We start from the raw sequence: 24,983 nt of genomic DNA on the forward strand, positions 1-24,983 counted from the left end.
ACTATAGACATTTTTAAAAAATAATGAAAAAACAACAAAATGACTAAAAATGTTAAAATTAAAAAATAAACACATTATAGACATTTAAAAAATAATATAAAAACACAACAATTACTAAAACATTAAAATGAAGACAGAAAATTTTAAAACTAAGAATTAAAACTTATTAAACAACAAAGCTACTACAACATTACAATGAAAACATCTGTATAAAATGAACAGAAAATACTAAAATAACCAATTTAAAAAGTAACCAAATAAAACCTGTAGACATGTTAAAAGCATAAAATTACTAAAACTTTTAAAAATTAAAATGAAAACACTAAATATTAAAATGGCTGAAACTAAAATTTAATAAAAACTACAATTAAAAACTAATACAAATAACAAAAAATTAAATCTTTCAAATTAAAACAGAAAATACTCAAATAAATAAATCAATAAAATCTATATAGACGTATTACAATAAAAAGCAACACAATTTCAAAAACATTCAAATGAAAACTTCAAAAATTATAAAAAAAATGTAAAAACTGTATGCAATGTAAGTCGCTTTGGATAAAAGTGTCTGCTAAATGCATAAATGTAAAATATTAAATTAAATACTAATGGTATCAATGATACTAAAATATCACTGAAAACACTGTCAAAATAGTTGTAATAAAGGCTGCAGTACTGAAGTGTGCCGAGTCCTGTGGATGGAGCCTGCAGTGAGTGAGAGAGAGCCTGAGGGAAGCGATCAGCTCTTCCAGGACTGATGATGATCATCTGTGTGTAGGTGGAGCAGACCAGCAGGCCTGACCTCATCCTGTTCCTCATGAAGTACCTGATGGTGCTGGTGGTTGGGATCCCGTCAGTGTTCTGGGTGGGCAGTAAGAAGACCTGCTTCGAGTGGGCCAGCTTCTTCCACGGCCGCAGGCGGAAAGAGTGAGTACCTTCCTCATTCTGCTTCACTTCACAGGAGAAAACACTCGGATTCATTTAAAACTAGACATCATCAAGTGGTACTTTATATACAAGACAAACAACAAGAGTCAGTCAAGTCACCTTTATTTATATAGCGCTTGTAACAATGTAAATTGTGTCAAAGCAACTGCACAATATCAAAAAATCATCCAGCTCAGTTCAGTTTAAATAGTGTCTTTGCAATCAGGTCGACGATATCGCTGGAAATGAAGCGTCCCCAACTAAGCAAGCCAGAGGCGACAGCGGCAAGGAACCGAAACTCCATCAGAGACAGAATGGAGAAATATTCAATATAGACATATTGAACTGGAATGTACTTACTGCCATCAACAATTTGATTTAAAAAGCTTTCTAAAATTGAGGCACAGATACTGTGAAAAAGAAAATGATATATATGTGTCAAATATTATCTGGACAATATTATTATATAATAGTTTCCTCTAAATTGACACAGATTAAGTTTTCCCTTTTTGCTGTCATATGTAATATATAATTCATATAAATATTGACATATTAAACTAAGTATTATATATTATAAGGTTATGAAAAATTGTATTTTAACTGCATAATACAATTATGTTTATTTAGTTTGTTTTTATATTTATTATTTTAATCTAATTATATTACAATACACACATATATATATATATATGTATGTGTGTGTAATTGTTAAAATAAATTAAATATTTAATTTAAATTAATATCTAATATTCTGTATATATAATCTACACACATATATAATTCAATATATAGTTAATTTGGCATTTTTAGATTTAAGAACTCCGAATTCTAAAATTCTGTAATATATCATTAACTATGCAATATAATATTAATGAAGTTATATTTATTTTTATGTAAATGTATATATGTAAGTGCTATAACATTATATATTAATAAAATATTACATATTTTATCAAATATTAAATGTATGTGTAGTTGACGTATCAATGTGTCCTATGGTGTGATGGAAAAATGTAAAAAAACTAAAAAACATTGAAGATAAACATCTCATGCTATTTGTAACTCTAAGAATGAAGATACATTTTTCTCATGTTATTTGTGTTCATTTTTTTTCTACATTTTTGCCATGTCACACCATAGGACACAGGACATATTGACTGTGTTGTTGGCATGGAGATGCTGTAACACAACCAGTTAAATGCGTGTTTGTCTGTTATCCAGCAGCGGCGCGGTGAACGAGAGCCGGCAGGTTCTGCAGGAGCCAGACTTTGCTCAGTCTCTGCTGCGAGACCCGAACACTCCCATCATCCGGAAGTCCCGCGGGACGTCCACTCAGGGCACGTCCACCCACGCCTCCTCCACACACCTGGCCATGCTGGACGACGTACGGAGCAAAGCCAGCAGCGTCCACAGCAAGATGAGCAGCTATCATGGCAGCCTGCATCGCTCCAGAGACGACAGGTCAGTTCAGCAGCAGCTCAACAAGCGCTTTCATGCCACACACATCCAAATATGATTCACTTATGCCTATTATACTCACATCGACATGTACACTATATAGCAAATATGCTTGATAGTAATATTGTTGCAAAATGTAACTAACTATATTATTACCAAGCTCTTTATGTAAAATATATCCAGTATTATCCACAAACATGAAGTATACTCATAGAGCATATGTAGCAAAAACTACAGTATATAGCAAAACTTAGCTACTTGATTGCTTGTATAGTCACAAAATCTATGATAATAACTGTTATTATTGTCCAGATCTTATATATATATATATTATTCTATATAATAGAATACAAGTAGCTTTTGTTACATATTGATTACATATATGAAGATATTTAAAATCTTATAATTTATACATAGTGTACTAAGTCATTTTTGAGCGAGATGCTAATGGTCTAATCCGATTCAATGATCTATGCTAAGCTAAAAGTGCTACCGCCAGACCCGGAGATCAGCTGAATTGATTCAAAAACAGTAAAACTCAACTGTTTAACTCTTGGGGAGTTGTAAAATGAGCCTATTTCCAAAAAAAGTGGAGTGTTCCTTTAATAGATATGCCTTAGTGTATGTGTATATAATATATATATAAATAATAATTATATTAAAATATATTACATTATTCTGTATATACAGTGTCTCACAGAAGCGAGTACACCCCTCACATTTTTGTAAATATTTTATATATTTTCATGTGACAACACTGAAGAAATGACACTTTGCCAGAGGTGGAAAGTAATGAATCACATTTACTCGCGTTACTGTAATTGAGTAGCTTTTTTGTGTACTTCTACTTTTTAAAGTAATTTTTAAAATCTGTAATTTTACTTTTACTTAAGTATAGTTTGTTTGAAGTATTGTACTTCGCTACATTTTAAAACACATTAATTACTGAGTAAAAAATAAAAAATAAAAATCGCTCCCTGGAAACTACTTCAGTGCAGTATATAATGGGCAGGAGAACAAACTGGCGCTAAAATCACAAGAAAGATGCAGACGGACAAGACAGGTGTTAGTGGTGCAGACCCAGCTGAAGACCAAACCCCGTCGTATTCTGCTGAAGTTGAACTCGAAGGAAATGAAGTGAACCCCTGGCCATGTTTATGCTCTATTATGCAATGTAAGCTGTGTTTGTCTAGGGAGACCAAACCAGCAGCTTATAAAATCTCGACATACCCCTTCGCAAGCATTTAGAGGTAAGGTAAATACTTACATCATTGCATTGGTGGTTAAAATGAAGCTTTGGCAGTTTAACAAAAGGTTTTGCACAAATTATCCAAAAAGACAGTGTTGCAGGGTGTGCGACAATATAGTAATTGTTGTTTTAACAATGTGCGATTTGACATTGTCAGTATTTAGCCAAAAACCAAACAAAACACTCCTACCGTGTGAGAAGTCTAGTAGATTAGACTAGTACGCACGCGTATTTAGAGCATGTTCTTTCACTGTGTGATTCAGTCTGTTAAAATGCATTTAAAATGATCACAAAATTGAAGATATAGGTGCAGAATATGTATATTTAAATAATTTCATATAGTAAATCAATATCACACGAAGAGTGCAGTTTTTCTCAGAAAATCAACATGATTACAAATATAATTTTTATTTTTATTTTTACAACAGTTCAATAAACAAGAAATTAAGAGACTTGCGTTTAAGACACCATATTGCCTGTTTTTGCTCTATTTCGACCTCAAAAATAATCCCAAACATAGCCACAGCACTGTTTTGTGTCTCTGAGCAACATGACGGTGTTTTGTTCCTGAATGAATCAACTGTTTAAATGATTCGGTTCAGTTGCAATGACTCCCTTATTAACAGTAGGTGCGTTCGACTTCATGCAGCACTTAGCAGACCGATCGGCGGCTGACTTGAAGCAGTGCATGCCGGTTAGAAATTTAGTCCGACTTGAACCGGCGCCGACCACACGTCACTGTCATGTGTGGCATCAAAGTACCGCGATAGCGTTTCGAGAGCAGCCGGCTGACTCAGCCGGCGCAATTTCTCCAGAGCGACTGCGGGAGCGCTGATGACGACACAGCTGTTTCACGATTGGCCAAATTCACCACATGACAACAAGGACGTGTATTTCGGGTTTATTCTGACAACTTCAGTCCCACTAATGCTCATATACGGACTTTCAAAAAAATAAAAATAAATTAACTTTTCATGTCATCTTCATCTCGTAAATCATGTTTATTAAAAGATTACAATTATTTTTACTGCAATCACTTTTTTGTTAATTCGTTTATATAGGTTTTGTGCATAGGTTTATTTTGGACCTTTTTCATACAGACCCTTTACAGTATTAAGCTGCATAACCTACTTAGATATTTTTTTTTATGGAATAAATCAAGTGTCAATCTTACAGACTTTTAATATAATGTGGTCATCATGGATTCTGATTGATACTAATTGTCTAGTTGCTGGGTTCATCCATCTTCACTTGCATGTGATTACTACCAACAACTCTGGCTGGATGTAAACTTAATACAACATTCAGATCACTTTCATAAGCTGGTATAAATCATAATAGAAAGGCAAATAAATTGGGCTTATCCGTAGGCCTGTTCATGGTGTTCACGTATGAATGTTCATGGTGTTTTGTCTTACTAAAATGTGCTTACCTAACTGGAGAAATAGTAAAATAAGTAAACAAATATGTAACATCCTAATTCTTTTATCTGTAATGAAAACCACATTTAGTACATACAATTATTATCTTCATAGATTATTTTTATTAAGTTGCAGTAGCAAAAACACACATAATGAATCATACTGCACAAGTCAAATTTTCAATATGTTCTGTTTATTTACTTAAAACTTGTTTCTGTCGACACCCTTTCAAAATATTACATACATCTTAAAGGTTTATTAAAACATAAACCAACATAGTAATAAAAAAAGAATCACTTCTAATGAAAATTGTTAAGTATAATTGCATTGATTGGTTAGTATTAGAAATAACGAGTCACACTGGTGTTGGGTATGGTCCCATGTCCCTTTGGATATATAAAAACATTGAACCTTACATAATTACATTGAACCTTTACTCACTTTCGTTGTTCATTGTGCTCAATTTCATACAACAATAACGGCATTTCTATAGCTTCCAGTTCGTCTGCAATAAAGCAAGCAAACGCCACGTGATCTGCCATGACTGAGGTAGATGCAGCAAACTACCAGAGCCCCGAAGTGTCCGACTTGACGACTCCGTTTTCAACTCCGCCCCTGACTGCAAGCGGCTACTCTCGTTGACCACCGTCTGTAGCCGTGCTTCAAGTCGAACGCACCTAGTGACTTGGTATCACATGGTCCTAAGAATACTTAGGACCATGTGATATTTCAGTTTTTCTTTTTTAATAAATCTTCAAAATGTCAACAATTCTGTGTTTTTCTGTCAATATGGGGTGCTGTGTGTACATTAATGAGGAAAAAAAATGAGCTTAAATGATTTTAGCAAATGGCTGCAATATAACAAAGAGTGAAAAATTTAAGGGGGTCTGAATACTTTCCGTACCCACTGTATATATATATATATATATAATATATATATATGTGTGTGTGTGTGTGTGTGTATATGTATGTATGTATATATTATATAATATATATATATTTATATTATATAACATTTATATTATATAATATATATAATATAAATATATATATATATATATATTATATATATAAAAATTAAAGATATAAAAAATTTCTGTGGAATTCCGTTCACTCCCTTTAAGCCTCTGACCCCAACTTTATAGCCTCTGCTTTAATGCAAGCGTGTCAGTTGAGCTTCCTCAGAGATTGTCATAAAGCTGTGCTCGTTTAGACCCGTAGAGCTGCATGTTTAAATAAGCCTGAACTCAAATAACTTATGGGTTTTCCCTCTGAACGCAGGTTCACCCCCTCTAGCCACAGAGGCATGGAGGAACGCCCGGTATACGGGAGCATGCCGCGACTCAACGAGCAGCTGTCCCATCACAGCAGCCTTCACTGCCTCGACAGCCAATCCAGACACGGCAGTGCACGAGACCTGAGCAACGTGCCGGCCGCCAGCATCACGCATGGATCCAGTGTGAACCGCTTGGCAGAGGAGGACGGGACAAGCGCGTAACCCAGAGACTGACCTCCGCCTACTGACACGAGAGGCACGGGAGAGTCCCTGTCCGGACAGACATGTGTTTTTGGCAGCAGCAGGGGAATCAGAAACTCGATGCATGTGTGTTTACAGAGCCGTCCTCGGGATTTGTCCCATTAGTGGTGCACCTGAGTAACAAGATATGTTTTCTTTGATACTGTGAAGTTCTTCCGAAGTTTACTGCATGTGATAAAGCAGCGTCAGGATGGGCCGCAGCTGTCTGGTGGGAGATTTTTCCCATTACATCCATCACACAACCTAGGTTAAAGGGTTAATGGATCACCGACGCTTCAAGACTGATGACTGTCCCATTAGAGGTCAGGTTTCAAACCCTTGAAAGCCGAAGGATGGTTCAAAGAGAAGGCGGATCAGCGGTTTTGTGCCTCTAGCAAGCTGTATTTAGTTTCTGGTGGTAGTTTGGCTGAGACGGCATGGAGGAATGACGTACCTGAATCCTCACCAACACCTGATGTGCTTTTGTTCGGCCGCTTGACGGCTGCCTACCTCATCACATCGGATTGCTCTGCCCTCCCCACACGTCACATTTACAGAATTAAAATGGGTTGCAAACATGGTCTTTCAGAACATCGTCTTACACACAGAAGCTTTTCCGCCCATGTGTACAGGAGTCTTAAGCTTTGTAAATGGTGCTTCTTTCTAATGTTGCTTCATGAATATTTCAGCAGGCCGTTTCTACAGGACAGAGCTCAAGCACCATGTTTATGGACCATAGAAACGTGTTGAATTTTCATGAATCATGCTGTTTTACGATGCTTTAAAAGTGAAGTCGAGTGTTTTTGTTTACGTGTTGGATGAGATTACATTGGTACTCAGTGCCTAAACGTGACTTTGGACCTGAGCTTTGTAAAAGCTGTTTTTCTGCTTCTGCTGTACCTTTGCCTTTGGTTTCCCAAGTACACTTGATTTTCATGCTTGACCCTTCTGTCCACTTTAATAATGAGGAACAATATAGCACTTTAACCGTGGCTATCTGTTGAATGTGTAGATATTAAATCCAGTCATAGCGTCATGCAAGATTTCAAATAAAGCTTTTGTAAAGTAAAAAAAGACATGTTCTGTAGTTCCCAATTTTATTGAAATAGTCCGTTAATGAGCTTTCCATGTGAAAAGTGGTGTCCAAACCAATACAAATAACAGTATTCCACCTTAAATACACTTGTGCAAAAAAAAAAAAAATACAAGGTCTACATTGCAGTATGGGGTAATTCATGTTCATGTCCCAACCATTCACGCCACACAGGTCAATAAAATATAATAAAACAAAATCCAGCCGTACAGTCCTTAAAACAAGTGATTACACCTATGACATGCAAATCTGTACATAGTCTTACAAAAATCAAGAAGAAATGATATGAAGTAGCAATTCACTAACAAGGCAAATTAATTCCTCGTGAAATGCAAGTGTGAATGTGTCTTCTAACAAATCTCCAGTCATCTCCTCTCATTCTACCTACACTGATCTAAGAAAACTAAGGCACCTCCCGCTCTAATATTGATCTATTCTTTCCTAAGTGACAGTCCTAAAGCTCAAACGACCCACATATCTGGACGTCATATGTGGCGTCTACCATTTCGATTCTCCTCCATGCAAACATATAATCATTGGTTCTGACATACCTGAGAACATTTCAAACAGGTTTCCTGTTCATGTTAATACCATAACCCTGGCAAATAGTTTCGAACCCGTTATTAGAAAAAAAACCTGTATTATGATTTTTTTGGGGGGGGAATTAACCATGATCATGGAATAGAGCAAATGCTTAACTAAGGTCCCGAGTGATATCTAAGCTCGATTTAAAAACAATGTGCTGAGTTTGCTCCATAGTGAAGGTTTCAATGGTGCTTGCATATAATGGAACATACAAAATGCTGGCAATACTAGAATGAATAAAACTTTCATTACTTCTGTACTTGGGTGTGCTTCAATACTGAAAGTCATTCATTTTTTTCAGCATACTTCAAAAAGAATAGTTCACTCAAAATTAAATAATTCTGTCATTATTCCAAACCCATTTGACTTACTAGTTATCATATTTTTATGCAGCGTTTTTAATTTCAGCAATATTTAATGCTTTTAGTTTCAAGTAATATGTTGTTTTTAAGGCTGGGTAGTTTACTTGCAAAGTATAGTCCATTACTGAATCCAAATTACAGGATGCAAAATTGTAGTCAACAATGTAATCCATGACATTACACATTTTAGCTAATATAATCGGACTACTTTTAGCCTAAATGTATAGGACAAAGTAAGCTATAAAGGTTTGCAACAACATAAGGGTGAGTAAATGTAAATTTTTGAGTGAGCTATTCCTAAAAACAATCTGGAATATTTGGGAATTCTGAACAGAAGGTGTTTTAAACAAATCAAATCTGGCATAAATTTGCTTTGCAAAAGAGAGCATGCGAACAATTCATAAATGCCAATTAGTGTATGAAACCAGACAGAGGGACAGCTAAAATTGTTGCGCTGATGTTGTAATGGCTTTGCTCTCTAATCTGAGGTATTCTGAGGTTCAGGGATGTTTGATAGTCTGACCCTGCATGTTTAAAACATCACTACAGCAGCTTTACTGTACATCCTTGATGAATTTACATTAATATCAAATGACCTAATCTCCTGCTGGTCCTCGGGGTCCCTGTTGAGTCATTATGAGTGTTAGAGGAAGAGGCGACAGCTATATGCACCAGTGAGTTTGAAGCCCTTTAAATGCTTCACCTGATGAGTTTAGTGTTTCTCCATCTCAAACAAACATGATTAAATCTAGTGGTCCAGGTTGCACTATATATTATATTCACATGTACACATTAGGCAAAGTTTGGTTCTTGCGAGTTGGAAAACAAAACTTTAAAACACTGAAATTAAAAAAAATACTAAAAGAATAATTAACATTATTTAAAAAAAAAAAAAACCTCTTTGGAAACAGCATTATTGCTTCGGCAACAGAACCGTGAAGCACAGATGTAGGCAAGAGTAACATGAACAAGGCTGCAGTGAATCTGTTACATTCAGCACAACAGCTTATTTATGATCACGTGACTGGACGTGTTTTGAGCGCGAGTTTAATATGGATTTAGCAATATACACATTTGGTTTCTCTGAAGAGAAATAGATCTTGCTCATAAGATGCAATAACATTCATGAAACACGACGAGACTTTAGTCATGCAAATTGTTCTTGGAAAATATTCTTGCGTCAGTTGTTTGTTAAATGCTAAATATTGCTTAATTTAAAACTCAAAATTCAACTCAGAATTCAAAATTCATGACTGCCGCCCTCGTGAATGTCGTATTTAATGCAAGTGTACACAAAAATATTATCTCTATCTCACATTCCATCCAACAATTCACTCAAGAATTATTTCAAAAATTTTATGATAGTCTTGTTCACTATGGAGACCTTGTGGTGAAATTTAATGGCAACCTTGTGAATATTTCATATAATGCAACAATTTATGCAAGAACGGTTATATAAAATTTTATTGCAAGCTTGTGAATCTTGCAATTAATGCAACAATTTACAAGAATTGTTTTATGAACAATTCACTGTGGCCTCATGTACCTTGCTTTCAGTTCAAGAATATACAAACCGATTTTATGAATGTGAATGTTTAATGCAACAATGTTTTTATGAACAATTTCACTGCAAGCTTGTTTACGTCATATTTGATGGAAAATTGTCCATAAGAACGGCTTTACGAACAATTTACACAAAAACTATTCTCCTTGCGTTTTATGAATGAGGCCCAATTTTTTTAATGTAGCGTTCCCTTGCAAGTCTTTACAGTTTTAGTGGATTTATGAAAAACTAGCATATCTTGACAAAATAATGTTTAAATTGACAAATTTCTGCGGAAAATAAAAAGGAAAGACTCTCTCAAAGCCAAGTCACTTATTTAACAACAGAATAGTGTTATGATTTCATTATATATTATACTCTACTTAAACTATTTACATTATTGAACTCAGAATCTATTCTTGAACTCTGACTATGGAGGTCAGCATGGCACTGGAGGGTAGAGGCTGAGTTATACAGTAGTGCCACTCTATCTATTAGGGCTGTACTCAATTGAAGTGTTCATGTTTTATCACACGGTTTGGAATGCCAGGAACAGATCCTCGATGAATGTTTTCATGATCTTTAGTGTTATGCGTTTAAAGTAACACCCCTCCGGTCCATTAAAACTTTTGAATGCATATTTTTTTCTTGTTTTAGATGAGGCACACTTGTCAACAAACACTGATAATTCACGTTAAAGCTCTGTGTATGTCGTTTTCGACCCCGTCCACACCGGTGGTGGTAGGTGATAAGCTACACTCAGTGGTCTGCTCCCCCATCCAACACTGGAACAGGAACAGTAGTGATGGGTCCACTCAAAAGGGATGCAAGTAATGTGCGTGTGTATATAACAATCACACGTGTAATGCATATGCACACCAATACACGCAAACACACACACACCTGGGCCCAGCGGCGTGTTTAGGAATATGATGTATAAGGAGTCGGCTCTCGGTCTCGGGTATATGCATGACTCTCTAGGGGCCCCACAGGAAGTCAGAAGGAAGTGGGCCGGGGCAGAGCTCATGTCTCCCAGCCCAGGTGCTCACCGCGCTCCAGAGACTGAGTCTTACTCTTGTGTGGGGATGAAGGGCTCGGTGGGCTGCTCAGGTTGGAGCTGTTGGAGGCCGTGGAGTGACGTGGAGAGTCTGAGTCCTAAAGGTTGGAGAAGAGGGAAAAGTGACAAAGCTTTGATTTAATTCTGTAGATTTTAGGTTTTCTTGTCTATTTTGACCAAACATCAGTCTTCTCGGACCAAAACTAATCAATGATGTGTTTAAAAGCATGTTAAATAGAGATGTTCCAAATGACATTTTCAAAGCGAGTGTATTGTCAGAATGACGAGATGGAGTTAAAGAAGCTTGTATGGCGTCATGTGACCAGACACACATACGAGTAATTAGAATAAATACAGATCAAAAGTTTCAAGTCAGTAAGATTTTTTTTAAAGAAAGAAATCAATAGTTTATTTAGTAAATATGGTGCATTAAATTGATAGAATGTGAGAGTAAAAAATTGTTACAAAAAAAAAAACATTTCAAATAAATGCTGTTGTTTTCTTTCTTTATATTATTCAGAATCTTGAAAAATCCTGAAATGCATCACTGTTTCCGCAAAAATATTAAAGCAGCACAACAGGTTTAAACATCAATAAAAAATGATTCTTGAGCAGCAAATCAGCACATAATAATGATTAGAATGATCATGAGACACTGAAGACTGGACTAATGATGCTGAAAATTCAGCTTTGTGTCACAGAAATAAATTACAATTTACAATATATTAAAATGCAAAAGTCATTTAAAATGTTAATAATATTTCACAAAATTACTGTTTTTACTGTATTCTTGATTAAATACAGCATAAGAGACCTCTTTCAAAAATATTAAGAAATAATAATAATAAAAACCTTAAGAAGAAAAAGTGGTTTCTGCATAATATCGGGGACATTGCTCACTTCAAAAGATTTGATGTCCAACAGTAATTGCCTTGAAATGTATTATTGAAGGAGCTGAATTCATTACAAGTATTGCTTTGAAGGCTGTGGTGACAGTGCTTTAAAGATGAGGAATTTTAAGAGACTTCACTGAGGTGGTGGTAGCATGTTAACAGTCTCACTGCTACTGCTATATCCAGTTAAAACCTCTATGAGCCTGTCTCTAAATTCTTCCCTTTAAAGCAAAACCATTAAAAAAAAAAAAACTCAACATCACTAATTTCCTTGTTAGCTGTAGCTGTGACCATTTTGGTCCATCTGTAATATTCAAAGACAAATGCTGTAACTGTGGTATAAATATTTAAAAGTTAGAACTAGAGAACAAATTACCTATCAAAATTGCTAAAAATAAGACACTTTACATTTACTCAATTTACTGAAACCGTATCTGAAAATATTTATCCATTTTCTTAGCTGTTGGCACATTAATTGGTTGACGTATTCATCTCTAAATACCCAAACAGCAGCCCATTAAATGGTCTATTACTAGCTTGAACCACCACAACATCAGTCCTCCTCTACATAATATAAAGTGGATGGATAAAAGGTGCTATGTGACACATTAATGTTATTACTAAAGCTAGCAAACACTGTACAATTCCCCCACCTACACAGATCAAACACGCTTTTAACAAGGAGACAACTCAACTAACCCATTTCCTCCATCTGAGGTCTAGGATGGAGCTACAGGGCTCAGATCTGGGGGAGCAGGGTCATGTATGTTACCTTTAGCTTACTAAGCAGGGTCCTTAAAGCCCTTTTCAGATCAGGAGTCTTCTCTGTGGGTGACACTCCTGGACACTAAAGAGTCACAAACAGCACCCACACGTCATTATGGAGTCGATGTGCACACGGTCAAACGTGGGGCTGAGATGCAGACTGCATGTGTGGGGGAGGAGTGTTAGCAGGTCAACACCTCAATCTGTGGATATGGTGTCACTTCACACACTCAACACATGCACATAGCGTGAGAAAGAGAGGATAGAGACCCTCCAAACACATTTTTGCAGGTGAAACAGAACGGATGCCTGTGCACTGGAATTGTATAACACACTTCTAGTGCTCTCTATGGAGTTTTAGCGGTGATCAGCATCACAAAGAGCTCCAGGAGTGAAACTTTTACCTGCTTTGATCAGTCTGGAGGTCGAATGAACATGTTAAATCAACATCCACAAAAAGAACGCTAAAATATGCCTTTTGAAATCCCACTGGACTTGTCATTTGTAAAATCGAAACATTTCCACGTGACTACAGATCTCAGCAGTATTTATTTTATCCATAGAGAACCGTATTTTTAGTAATAAACAAGTCAAGTTTTTCAAATACGTTAAGGTATTTTTTTTTTTATGTTTTTTTTTTTTTTAAATCCCTTTCAACAAAGGTATCTGGAAAAGCAGGCACTGACAATCGTTGCTGGTACTGACCTCTCTGTCAAACTGGGATAGAGGGGCATCACCCCCGCTGTCCATGCCTCCTCCGGATGACAGCGAGCCATCAGAAGGTGACGTCATCTGCCGTTTGGTAGAACCGTAGCTGCCGACAGAAAGGTCCCGTCTCAGTGCACTGCCATTTTGAGAAGAGGAGCCTGGGATATGGGACAGACGTCAACAGATCTTAAATTTGAGGACTTGAAAAGTTCGAATAGCACTATGTCTGGCTCAATGTCAATCAATGCAAAAGTTTGAAAGTTCAAAAAGAGCATTTGAAAGTTCAAAAGTGTGTTTTAAAATTCAAAAAGAATGTTTTAAAGTTAGAACGTTGAAAAAAAGAAAAAAATGTTTAAAAGTTCAAAAGACAATTTGAAAAATCTAAATACAGTTTGAAATTTCAAAAGCGAACTTTAAAAAAAAAAGTTTAAAGGTGCAGTAGGAGATCTCGAAAAATGCAAACTTTAGCCTGACAGCACTGAAAGCGTATGTCCCACCCTCCCTGCAAATCACCATCCACAGCTACGCCCCCTGAACGCATGAAGACAAACAGATCAGGCGATCAGAGACAACATTACTACTATACATCACTTATCACCGGTAAGAAAACTTTATAGTACAGTTAGTAAAGGAAGATGAGGTTGTTGAATGTTGATGTTTGTCTGCCATTCTCGCTCTGTCTGCATACTGTACGTGAACGCGCTGGTGACGTATCCTGTCTGCACCAACCGGGTGCGCAGAGGTATGCTAATACATATGTTGACAGGCAGGTAGGAAAGCCAATCGAACATGTCTTGTTCCTACACCTTCCATAGAATTTATAAATGCATTTAACTTAATGATTGCTATCGGGATGTGAAGAGACTTTCAATCAGCATAACAAAAAATGTTTCTGAAGACAATCACCTATTGCACCTTTAAAATGAGTTCAAAAGAAAATGAAACAGAACTTAGCTCTGTCAGTTCTTCATTAGCTGTTTTATATTCAAATGCCCCTTAGCAACAAAATGACCTGTCTGACCACATGTACATGTCCCTTGTAATTTACTTTCAAAATATATTTAAAATGTACCCCCGAATTGATTTTTAGGAATATTTCCTATAAAACAGGCACTCTAATTTAACCTTTTTTCCCCCTTAATAAATAAATTTAATTATTTTTTTACCAATTTAATTATTATTTTACCAACATTTTTTTTTTTCCAACTGTATTCATTCTCATCCCCATATCTCGGTCTATAAACAGATATTTCAGTACTCACGTGTGCCCAGGCCGCTGCTAGCACTCATAGATCGTCCCGGTTCAAGCCTGGCCTTGCTGATGGATGGGATACTGACGGATGCTCCCAGGACACCACGGCTCTCCTGAGGACGCACATTCTGAGCAACAAAAACACAGTCAGAAAAATCCTTCTTACATTACAATTTACTGATATAAAACAATCAATAAATTCTCAAATCAAGGGGACAAATTTACATGATCTTAAAATATAGCGAGGGGAAAATGAAATAATTTTCTCACTTAGTTTTTGAATTATTTACATAAAACAAGCAGAATGCACAATCCTTCGTTCCCATGTATGAAACCCCATGAAAAAATAAACTGGTTTTGTAGCTAATAAACCATGTCTGTTAGCTTTGAGGCCATTCTGGCTATTTAATATTATTAATATATAATATATACTAATATTTATATTATTTATATATTAACAATATAAATTATATTAATAACATATACCAAAAAAATTATTTAACAATTTGTCATTTAATTTTTTTTTTAAATTGTCAATATATATTTAATAATAATGCTTAATGAAAGGGAGGGATGATTTAGCATGCAAGAACCAGACATATTGTAAATTGAGAATATTACATGTAACTGTGACGCAGGCAGATAACTGGAACATAGATTTGTTTAAACAATATGAAAGTGAGCTAATGCATGTGGCCATAAATTCATCCTCTTCAGAGAACAGATGGAGTGTGTCTGTATGTGTCTCTCTGGTCCTACCAGAGAGCAGATGGAGGCAGGGGTTCCAGGGGCGGAGCTGAGGGACAGGGAGTGGGAGGAGAGAGGGGAGGAGTCCTGGGACAGGAAGTTGTCAGCAGAGGTGACAGTCATGTGATAGACATGCTCAAAGCTTGTAGGGGTGGAGATGAGGCGCAGATGAGGAGAAGGGAGAGGAGAACCGGGCTACAGCGGAAACCCAGGAGGAGAAGATATAGATGGAGGAAAAAGAAAGAAAAAATATAGATGCATGCAACAGTTTTGTGCTCAGTAATGGTGTAAATAAGAAGAGGAAGAGGTGAGGTCATTTAAAAGACAACATGAAAGCAAAATTGACCCTATTTCATAAATGTGGGTTATTCTAAAGGAAATAAAATTGTAGGAATTTCTTGACCTGTGCAACTTCACATTAAAAATGTCAAATGTGGTTTTATGTTGTCTTTTAATCGAGCTCATCTATAAAATGCAAAATAATAACAGTGAACATAGTTAACAAAAGATGACTCATGCTCATTAAAATAGCTCTTAGAAACAGATGGATGGAGGCGTAGAGAAGCGGGAGAAGAATATGAGAGGTGACGTTCTCCCTGCTGTTAGCTGCTCCTACCATTGGCAGATCTTTCAGGATCTGGATCCCGTCTCCCGGGCCCATATGAACCACATGGTTGAAGTTTGTTGGGTTGGAAATTAACTTATTCCTCATTTCTGGGTCTCTCAGCATCTCCCTAAAGAGCATAAACAATGCAGTGAGACCCACAGAACCATCTCAAGACTAGAATAATTCAAGAAAAAAAAGCAAACATGAAACTTGGATTACAATTAAGGGCTTTTCACAGAATGTTGAACAGATTACTCGAATAGCTATATTTAGAATTAATTAATAATTTTAGGGTTAGGGTGATTTTGTTCAATTTTATTTAATTAATTTGTTTATTATTTATTACCTATTAATATTTGGGGGATAAAACTGAAAAATGTAGGTGTTCATACTTGGGTTTACTGTTTACACTCAAACCTAACAATTTCAGAATTAAAAAAAAATATATATGAAAACTCTTTCCACTTGAGTTTCACAGGCCACATTCCCACTGTTATTGTGATTACTGATTATAATATTTAGATTATTGCAGTATTATCAAATAAAAATAATTGATTAAAATAATAATACATAAATACATAAATAAATATTCAAATAAACCATGTAAAATAAATAAAGTTTCATTTCACAGTAAAATTGCATTTTTTATATTTACATCTTAATTTCTCCTTTTTTAAATGATAAACCATTGAACTTCAGCATCGCTCTCAGATGCTGAAACACTATCATGAACTACACGCGTATAAATGCTGCGCTTTACAGTGAAATCAGTAAACATATTTATTTAAAATATTTATTGAAGCATATATTTACATATTTAATTTATGAAGATGCACAATATACTGAAATAAAATTGATTTTATAATCAAATTCCTGTGATTTATTCATTAAGTAAATTAACCACAGCCTGCAAATCAATTTGATTTTGATATCATGCAGACCTACTTTGTAAATATACAAAGAAGAACATTAACTACATTAAACATTAACTAAATATAATTATGATTAGTAAGAACATTCAACATTATCCCCAGGGTTTAGAATGGTCCAAATTGACAAGTTTTGTTTATAAGTTGTGATGGTCAGTGTTGCCAGGCTTGAACATCACCTCCTCTGCAGAACTCTCTCCTCCGCTGGCACACGGAACGAAAAGCGGCGTTTGCTCGTCATACTGCGCACCATCTGTTTGCGGCTGTTATCAGATGTCTCTGGCACCACCAGCTCATCTCCCTCTGCACATCATTACACAGCACACAGAGCATTACACACATTTCACAACACATTAAACAACAAGCGTCCATTAGGATGTACAACTTTGTTACATCACATATGCATGAGCTGACGCACACTATTCACAAGACGCTGCATATTAAGCCAGTTCTTCACATTGTAAAAACAATATGAAAATCAAAAGGGCCCCATTCTCTTTCTAATAAATGCAAATCATTAAGAAATCAATCTGCATTCAAAATATTATTTGTAATGCATTAGCTTTCTTTTCTCTTTATGGATAAATACGTGGGGTGGGAATATTCAGAACTTGGATGAGCAGCTGTAGGGACCACCTCACCTGCTGTCTTGTTTTTAAAGTAGATGAGCCGTACTGTCTCCAGCCCCAGCAGGTTTAGAGAGCCATCAGCGTTCAGAGGATGAACCTGCAATGCAGGCAACCACAGCTCATTAACACACCGCACTTTAATTTACCACCTGCTTCGATGCATATTTTATTTCATAGATATGAAAAGCTCTCTCTGGAAGATGTCTGTCTTTCTTATAATGTGTTTTTGTATTTATAAAAATAAATACAAAATGTACCCTTTTCAAAGGCATCGTTTGAATCCACTCCATAGTGTTGACGTCAAATACATCTACAGCATTCTCACTATACACTGACAGATAAGGTGCATTATAACCTGCAAGACAAGAGTCACAGAAAACATTTAGAATTTTCAATTTTATTAAAATCAAAAGTGTGAGAAACAATAATCTTTACAAACACCACTAACTATTAAGCAAGCTTTCCAGGACATTTTGTGCTAATTATGAACCCAACATATGCATATAAGTAAGGGTTAATCAGCGGCTAGGAGGCAAACATCCTTTAATGCACGGCTAGCCGTTGATTATCCCACTTATTCCATGGTCATTTGCCAAGTTATAGACAAGTTAAAACTTGTATTGCTCTTTGCAGCGCAATATTTGACCGGAAGGGTAAAAATTATGGTTATTTTCATCAGTTAAGGCTCATTAGCACTAGCATTCTGCCAGCTTCAAATCAGACAGAGATGAAATTTATTTGAATGAATTATAGCATGTATTTCAATTAACTGTCGATTGAGAGAGAGAGAGAGAGAGAGAGAGAGAGAGAGAGAGAGAGAGAGAGATGAGAGTTGTGTGTACCTGCTTGCTGCATTTGTGCGTCTCTCTCAACAAACACTTAATGTTACTTCAAAAACAGCGATTTTATCACCTCGTTGCTGGGGAATATAATGTAACAATCTAGTATCTATCTTTATTTTAGTAATAAAAATCGCGGGGAAGTGTTGACAACAAGTTTATATGTGTGCAGCACAATCTGTGATCTCTGACCTCTCTCTCTCTTTCTCTCTCTCACCGTGTGTGTGTGTGTGTGTGTGTGTGTGTGTGCGCGAGCGAGTGATGTGCATTGGTTAGTGTGCATCAATTAAAGCAGCGCATTAATATGGAACAGTGATTAAACTGACCTGGAACTACCTGTGCAGTTAAATGAATTTAATCAACACCTGCCAGCCAATCAGAATCGAGTATTCAGACAGACCATAGAATAAAAAAAATATATATGCATATATCTATGACTGTCATAAACTATGAGCAAGCAATTACAACAATTATTATACATTGTTTTTCAAATATTTATTACACTATACATATACCCAAAGGCTTTTTTTTTTGTTAAAATATTTAAAATTTACATCAAAACAATCCAGAAATATTACAGTATCTTTGACTACAAACTTTTTTTTTATTATAAATCATTTTTTTTAATATATCATCACATTAGGCTATACATATATCAATAATATATTTTAAAACATTTAAATATTATTATTATTTATACATATTAATCAGTACAGAAACACTGATGGTCACTCACGACATGCGGTGGGTGTTGCTGGCCACATCAGTTCCTGTTGTCGTGACCGTCTGCCCTGGCAGTCCACGTACACGCCGATACTGCTGAAGCACAAGAGCAGCTCTTTATTGGAGATCTCCACGGCACAGAGAGCGTCCAGGCACTGCTGCTCGATGAACGCCAAGGTGTGATCGTCAGGGTGGAGGAGGCTAGAGGTAGTTCCATCCCCCTGAAGAATACAGCGCAGGAACCCGGACTGGAAGCCCACGCAGAGCTTGTCGCCCTGGAGACCCATCCACTGCACGGATCCCGGGGGGAGGATATCCCACAGCTTCCGATGGCATGTTTTGCTCTTGTTGAGCTCGTAGATCATCACCTTGTCAGGTTTTTTCATGGACACAAAGAGGTACGTGAGAGATCCTTGTCTGATCGTGCCCGAAACCAGAGTTTGGCAGCCTTTGGTCTCCGCTATCTTGTAAAAATCGGCCTCTCGGTCATCCAGGGCTGCCATTGGGTAAAGCCGTACATGGCCGTTTCGGCCCGATATCACAGCAATCATCTGTTCCGATGGGATCAACTCAATCTGATGGACCTTCTTGTCTCCTACCTTGATAATTTCTGCGAATAGGAATATATAAACAGTAAGTGGCTTTGTATTAACATCAAAGAATGGAGTAAGTCACCTATACACAGTCTAAATGCTGCAGATAAGTACAGTAAACATAGATAAAGCTTATAACTACACTCACCATCTTTGGTAACATGAATAACGTACAAGCCTTCCTCATTGCCCAGGGCTATCCTCTCGTGATCTGCGGATAAAGAGAAATGTAGTTCAAATAAACAGAAAGCAGAGTTTGATTAAAAAAAAAAAAAACTAGGCTGAATTGAGCTTGACTAGTGCAGACTAGTTTGTAAATCGTTACTTTATTAAAGAGGATTTTCTTGCCATTTTGAAGTACAAACATTCAATATATTAACATGTATCATGTAAATATTAAAAACAATTCAGACTACCTTTATACATTACATTATATAACACACACAGATACAGTGGCGTGAAAAAGTGTTGTTTGTCACACTTTAATGTTTCAGATCAAACAAATTTAAATATTAAATCAAAGATCACACAAGTAAACACAACATGCAGTTTTTGAATGAAGTTTTTTATTATGAAGGGAAAACAAAATCCAAACCCACATGGCCCTGTGTGAAACAGTGCTTGCCCCCTAAACCTAATAACTGGTTGGGCCACCCTTAGCAGCAACAACTGCAATCAAGCGTTTGCGATAACTTGCAGTCTGTTACAGCGCTGTGGAGGAATTTTGGCCCACTCATCTTGGCAGAATTGTTGTAATTCAGCCACATTGGAGGGTTTTCGAGCATGAACCGCCTTTTTAAGGTCATGCCACAGCATCTCAATAGGATTCAGGTCAGGACTTTGACTAGGCCACTCCAAAGTCTTCATTTTGTTTTTCTTCAGCCATTGGTGGATTTGCTGGTGTGTTTTGGATCATTATCCTGCTGCAGAACCCAAGTTTGCTTCAGCTTGAGGTCACGAATAGATGGCCGGATATTGTTCTTCAGGGTTTTTTGGTAGACGGCTGAATTCATGGTTCCATTTATCACAGCAAGTCTTCCAGGTCCTGAAGCAGCAAAACAGCCCCAGACCATCACACTACCACCACCATATTTTACTGTTGGTATGATGTTCTTTTTCTGAAATGCTGTGTTACTTTTACGCCAGATGTAATGGGACACACACCTTCCAAAAAGTTCAACTTTTGTCTCGTCAGTCCACAGAGTATTTTCCCAAAAGTCTTGGGGATCATCAAGATGTTTTCTGGCAAAACTGAGACGAGCCTTTATGTTCTTTTTGCTCAGCAGCGGTTTTCGTCTTGGAACTCTGCCATGCAGGCCATTTTTGCCCAGTCTCTTTCTTATGGTGGAGTCATGAACACTGACCTTAACTGAGGCGAGTGAGGCCTGCAGTTCTTTAGATGTTGTTGTGGGGTCTTTTGTGATCTCTTGGATGAGTCGTCGCTGTGCTCTTGGGGTAATTTTGGTCGGCCGGCCACTCCTGGGAAGGTTCACCACTGTTCCATGTTTTCTCCATTTGTGGATAATGGCTCTCACTGCGGTTCGCTGGAGTCCCAAAGCTTTAGAAATGGCTTTATAACCTTCTCCAGACTGATAGATCAATTACTTTCTTTCTCATTTGTTCCTGAATTTCTTTGGATCTCAACATGATGTGTAGCTTTTGAGGATCTTTTTGTCTACTTCACTTTGTCAGGCAGGTCCTATTTAAGTGATTTCTTGATTGCGAACAGGTGTGGCAGTAATCAGGCCTGGGTGTGGCTAGAGAAACTGAACTCAGGTGTGATAAACAGCAGTTATGTTTTAACGGGGGTTGGGGGCAAACACTTTTTTACACAGGGCGATGTGGGTTTGGATTTTATTTTCCCTTCATAAAAAAAAAAAAAAAAACCTTCATTTAAAAACTGCAGGTTGTGTTTACTTGTGTTATCTTTGATATTTAAATTAGTTTGATGATCTGAAACATTAAAGTGTGACAAACATGCAAAAAAATAAAAATTCAGGAAGGGGGCCAACACTTTTTCACACCACTGTGTGTATATATATATATATATATATATATATATATATGTGTGTGTGTGTGTGTGTGTGTGTGTGTGTGTTCTATGATATAATAATAATAATATTGTTGTATAATGAATATGTGGTTGACAGTACCTATAATAGCAGCAGACTGTGTGGATTTGATGAGAGGCAGTGCACTGTCATACGCTTCTTTAGGGACGTAAACAAAGCGTTCTTTCAGTTTGCTCTTCTTCAAGAGACGGTGCAGCTCATTCAGGAGGCCGACCCACTTAGTTCTTTCCTGATTGCTGTCAGCCAGAATCAAGATGGAGCACTTTTTATTGCTGGATGCAGGGAGCTGTGATACTGTCACCTGCAGGAGAGGAAGAGGAGGACAACTTTAAAATGTATCACCTTTATTTATTGATTGATTTTTTTTTAAATTACAATACAAAACTAAATGTCAATATGAAGTTGTGATAAAAAAAAAAAAAAAGATACTCACCCTAAAAATACAGGGAATGTCCTTTCTATTCGCATGAATGACATCTGATGCCAAAACTGAGCTAACAGAAAATTCCTCATCCCTGAAACCAAAAGACAGCGATTTAGCTGTCATGCAAACACAGAAATCAGAATCAAAAATAAGCTCAGATGTTTGTTTTGAAGCCTTCACTAACCTCATGTCAATGACCTGGTTCACCACGACACCAGGCTGAGCAGCTTTGCCCTCTGGGAGATCATATAAGAAGAGCTTGAAGTCACAGACTACAGCGATGGCCCTCTGCCATCCCTTCTTCACACCTAATGGTTTGGGTACCTAAACGGAAAGATCTCAGAATTAGTTTCAAACTAATTGGGAACTTACTCCTAATATATATCCTATTCAGCAGTATTATCTTTGGCAGCAGATAAATATCATAGGATGAAATTATAACTTTCCAAATTATTTCTGCTTCATTTTACTCACCAAATGTGTATCAGCTAATTGTTCCTTTTGATCTCAAAACTTTCATTGGAATTTAAACTAAAGCTTCTAACCTTGACATGACCTTCAAAAGCCGTGCCTATGCCCTTCTGGGGGTCAATACCCAGAGGTCCTTTGGTTTGATCCGGTGGGATCGGACACACGGCAGGAGCTTTGTCCGCACACGTCACATGACAGGAGAAGTTACAGACTGTAGAAAGGAGGAGAACAAGGTGAATGCCAATCTTAATGCTATTTACCATATCCATGACAACCTCAGCTGCTGCTGTAGTGACCTCTCACCTTCACACGTACAGCCCTGTCGGATGATTCCCACCATCAGAGACGTACACTGGTTACATTTAGTGGGCGTACTGAAGGTCTTCACTATGAACTGATGGGCTTTTGGCTAAAAAGAGCAATTTAGAACACTATAAATTACAGAGTATAACAGAATATAAGATTTGGCTGACCTGAAAGTAGCTAGAATCTTTAAAATAAAGGTTCTTTATGGCCATTGATGGTTTCATGAAGAACCTTTAAAGAATCTTTTTGCACTGAGAAGAACTTTTTGTGCATCGGAAAGGTTCTATAATTGTTAGAGTATTAAAATGTTCACTGAAAGGTTGTTTGGGGAACCCGAATTGGTGGTTCTGTGGTATTGTTGAAAAAATAGATCCTCTATTTTTAAGAGTGTAGGATCAAAATAAATAAGTGAATTAATTACTTTAGGTGTGCTGTGACCAGAGCTACTGTATCCAGACCGCATGGGAGTTTGTGCACCTCGTTGTGGCTGATCTACCTGCTGGAAAAACAGTCAGATATTAGTCACAACATGCTACCATTCTTAAAGTAGCATGTGCATTGTCTTTTTTTCTTGAATGAATGAAGCTCCGTTCTAAAACCTACTGATCTGCCTATCTAGACAGCCTTATAAGACATCACAGGCATGCTTTTGGCTACACAGTAAGGTGGCATCCCATTTATTTATTGTGGATAAGGCAATCATAGAATGCACCTCGTTAGCAAAGTGTTAAGTTTCATTAACAATGGCAGTGGAATATACTATAACTTTCTAAGTCATTAATTTTCAAAACAGAGTTTCAGCATTGCTAAGGGGGTTAGAAACCGAGAAGTCACCTCTTGAGACTCCATATCACTAGTGGTGGAGGGTGAGCGAGAGTGGGACGTGACCTGGGATCTTCCATCTTCCTCCCGGGAAGGTGTGTTGGACAGGCTGAAGTTATCGATGGAGTCAATCTATTGAGAAGGTTAGAGAAAGGAAATGTTTAGAGAACGGATCCAACCCTACCACAAACCCATGAGCAGCAGATGGAGAACACAATGACAGCATTTAGACCCAAGACATGCCAGCTAAACGTAACACAACAGGCTATTTGAAAACACATCATGCACATTAGCAGCAATTTAACAGGACAAAGGTTTAAAAACATTTCCAAAGCCCAAACACCACGTCAATGATGCCTGACAGGAACAAGAGCCAAGAGCAAAGCATAAATAATCAGAAAAGAAATCTCAAACACTGCTGAACACAAACGCCACACGTCGTTTCACAACAAGCTTCACAAGATTTAGAACCAGCAAATGTGAGTCAGAAGTAGAGTCATTGGTTGTGGTATGGAATAAAACCTCTATTGGTAGAGCAAGATGAATAAAACAAAATACTGTATATGTATTAGACCCAGAAAGTGACAGTTTGTAGTCGAAATGTGTATGATGAAGACAAACTGAGGTGAAATGGACCCTGAATATGACAAACAAGCATGTATACTTGAAAACCCCCTGGGAAATGTGGGTATGTCACTTGTGCCATGCAGCAACACCACAGACATGCATCAAATTCACGCAATCCAATCATTGTAGAGTTAAATCACTGCACCAAATACACAAAAGGAGCTTACACATCTGCCTTTGCCAGCCGACCCACAGGCAGTGGAGCGCTTCATCACAGACAAAAACAGACAGATAGGAGGAGAGAAAGAAATAAAAAGACAGCAAACAATATATGAACACAGAGAACAGGATTCACACACACACACACACACACACACACACACACAAGCTCACTCGCTTTTAAAATTACAGTCTCAAAAGCCCAG

At 37.0% G+C, this 24,983-nt stretch overlaps 2 protein-coding genes across 7 annotated transcripts in view; one reads left to right on the forward strand and one right to left on the reverse strand.

Moving 5' to 3' along the window:
* fzd3b (frizzled class receptor 3b) overlaps positions 1-7,638 on the forward strand; it is a 34,370-nt gene extending 26,732 nt beyond the window's left edge. Inside the window, exons 5-7 of the mRNA XM_079385996.1 lie at positions 779-927; positions 2,149-2,388; positions 6,337-7,638. Of these exons, the coding sequence (XP_079242122.1) occupies positions 779-927; positions 2,149-2,388; positions 6,337-6,553 (606 nt within the window). The 3' untranslated portion in view covers positions 6,554-7,638. The remainder of the gene's footprint in view (positions 1-778; positions 928-2,148; positions 2,389-6,336) is intronic.
* A 15-nt stretch (positions 7,639-7,653) lies between these two features.
* LOC306850387 (serine/threonine-protein kinase MRCK alpha-like) overlaps positions 7,654-24,983 on the reverse strand; it is a 58,718-nt gene continuing 41,388 nt past the window's right edge. The window contains exons 22-39 of one of the 6 annotated variants that reach the window (XM_079385991.1): positions 24,786-24,824; positions 24,004-24,123; positions 23,591-23,665; positions 23,167-23,272; positions 22,938-23,074; positions 22,577-22,716; positions 22,402-22,483; positions 22,050-22,269; positions 20,045-20,107; positions 19,317-19,913; positions 17,999-18,096; positions 17,754-17,838; positions 17,292-17,415; positions 16,193-16,310; positions 15,589-15,771; positions 14,840-14,957; positions 13,575-13,735; positions 7,656-11,309 (exon numbers count right to left, since the gene is read on the reverse strand). In XM_079385991.1, coding sequence (XP_079242117.1) covers positions 11,178-11,309; positions 13,575-13,735; positions 14,840-14,957; positions 15,589-15,771; positions 16,193-16,310; positions 17,292-17,415; positions 17,754-17,838; positions 17,999-18,096; positions 19,317-19,913; positions 20,045-20,107; positions 22,050-22,269; positions 22,402-22,483; positions 22,577-22,716; positions 22,938-23,074; positions 23,167-23,272; positions 23,591-23,665; positions 24,004-24,123; positions 24,786-24,824 — 2,598 coding nt within the window. In that variant the 3' untranslated portion in view covers positions 7,656-11,177. Of the gene's footprint in view, positions 11,310-13,398; positions 13,736-14,839; positions 14,958-15,588; positions 15,772-16,192; positions 16,311-17,291; positions 17,416-17,753; positions 17,839-17,998; positions 18,097-19,316; positions 19,914-20,044; positions 20,108-22,049; positions 22,270-22,401; positions 22,484-22,576; positions 22,717-22,937; positions 23,075-23,166; positions 23,273-23,590; positions 23,669-24,003; positions 24,124-24,785; positions 24,825-24,983 lie in introns of those variants that run through there. The other 5 variants (XM_079385990.1, XM_079385993.1, XM_079385992.1 and 2 more) reach the window with 5 other exon arrangements.

This window comes from Barbus barbus (assembly GCF_936440315.1).
Source record: "Barbus barbus genome assembly, chromosome: 30".
Taxonomy (NCBI): Eukaryota; Metazoa; Chordata; class Actinopteri; order Cypriniformes; family Cyprinidae; genus Barbus; species Barbus barbus.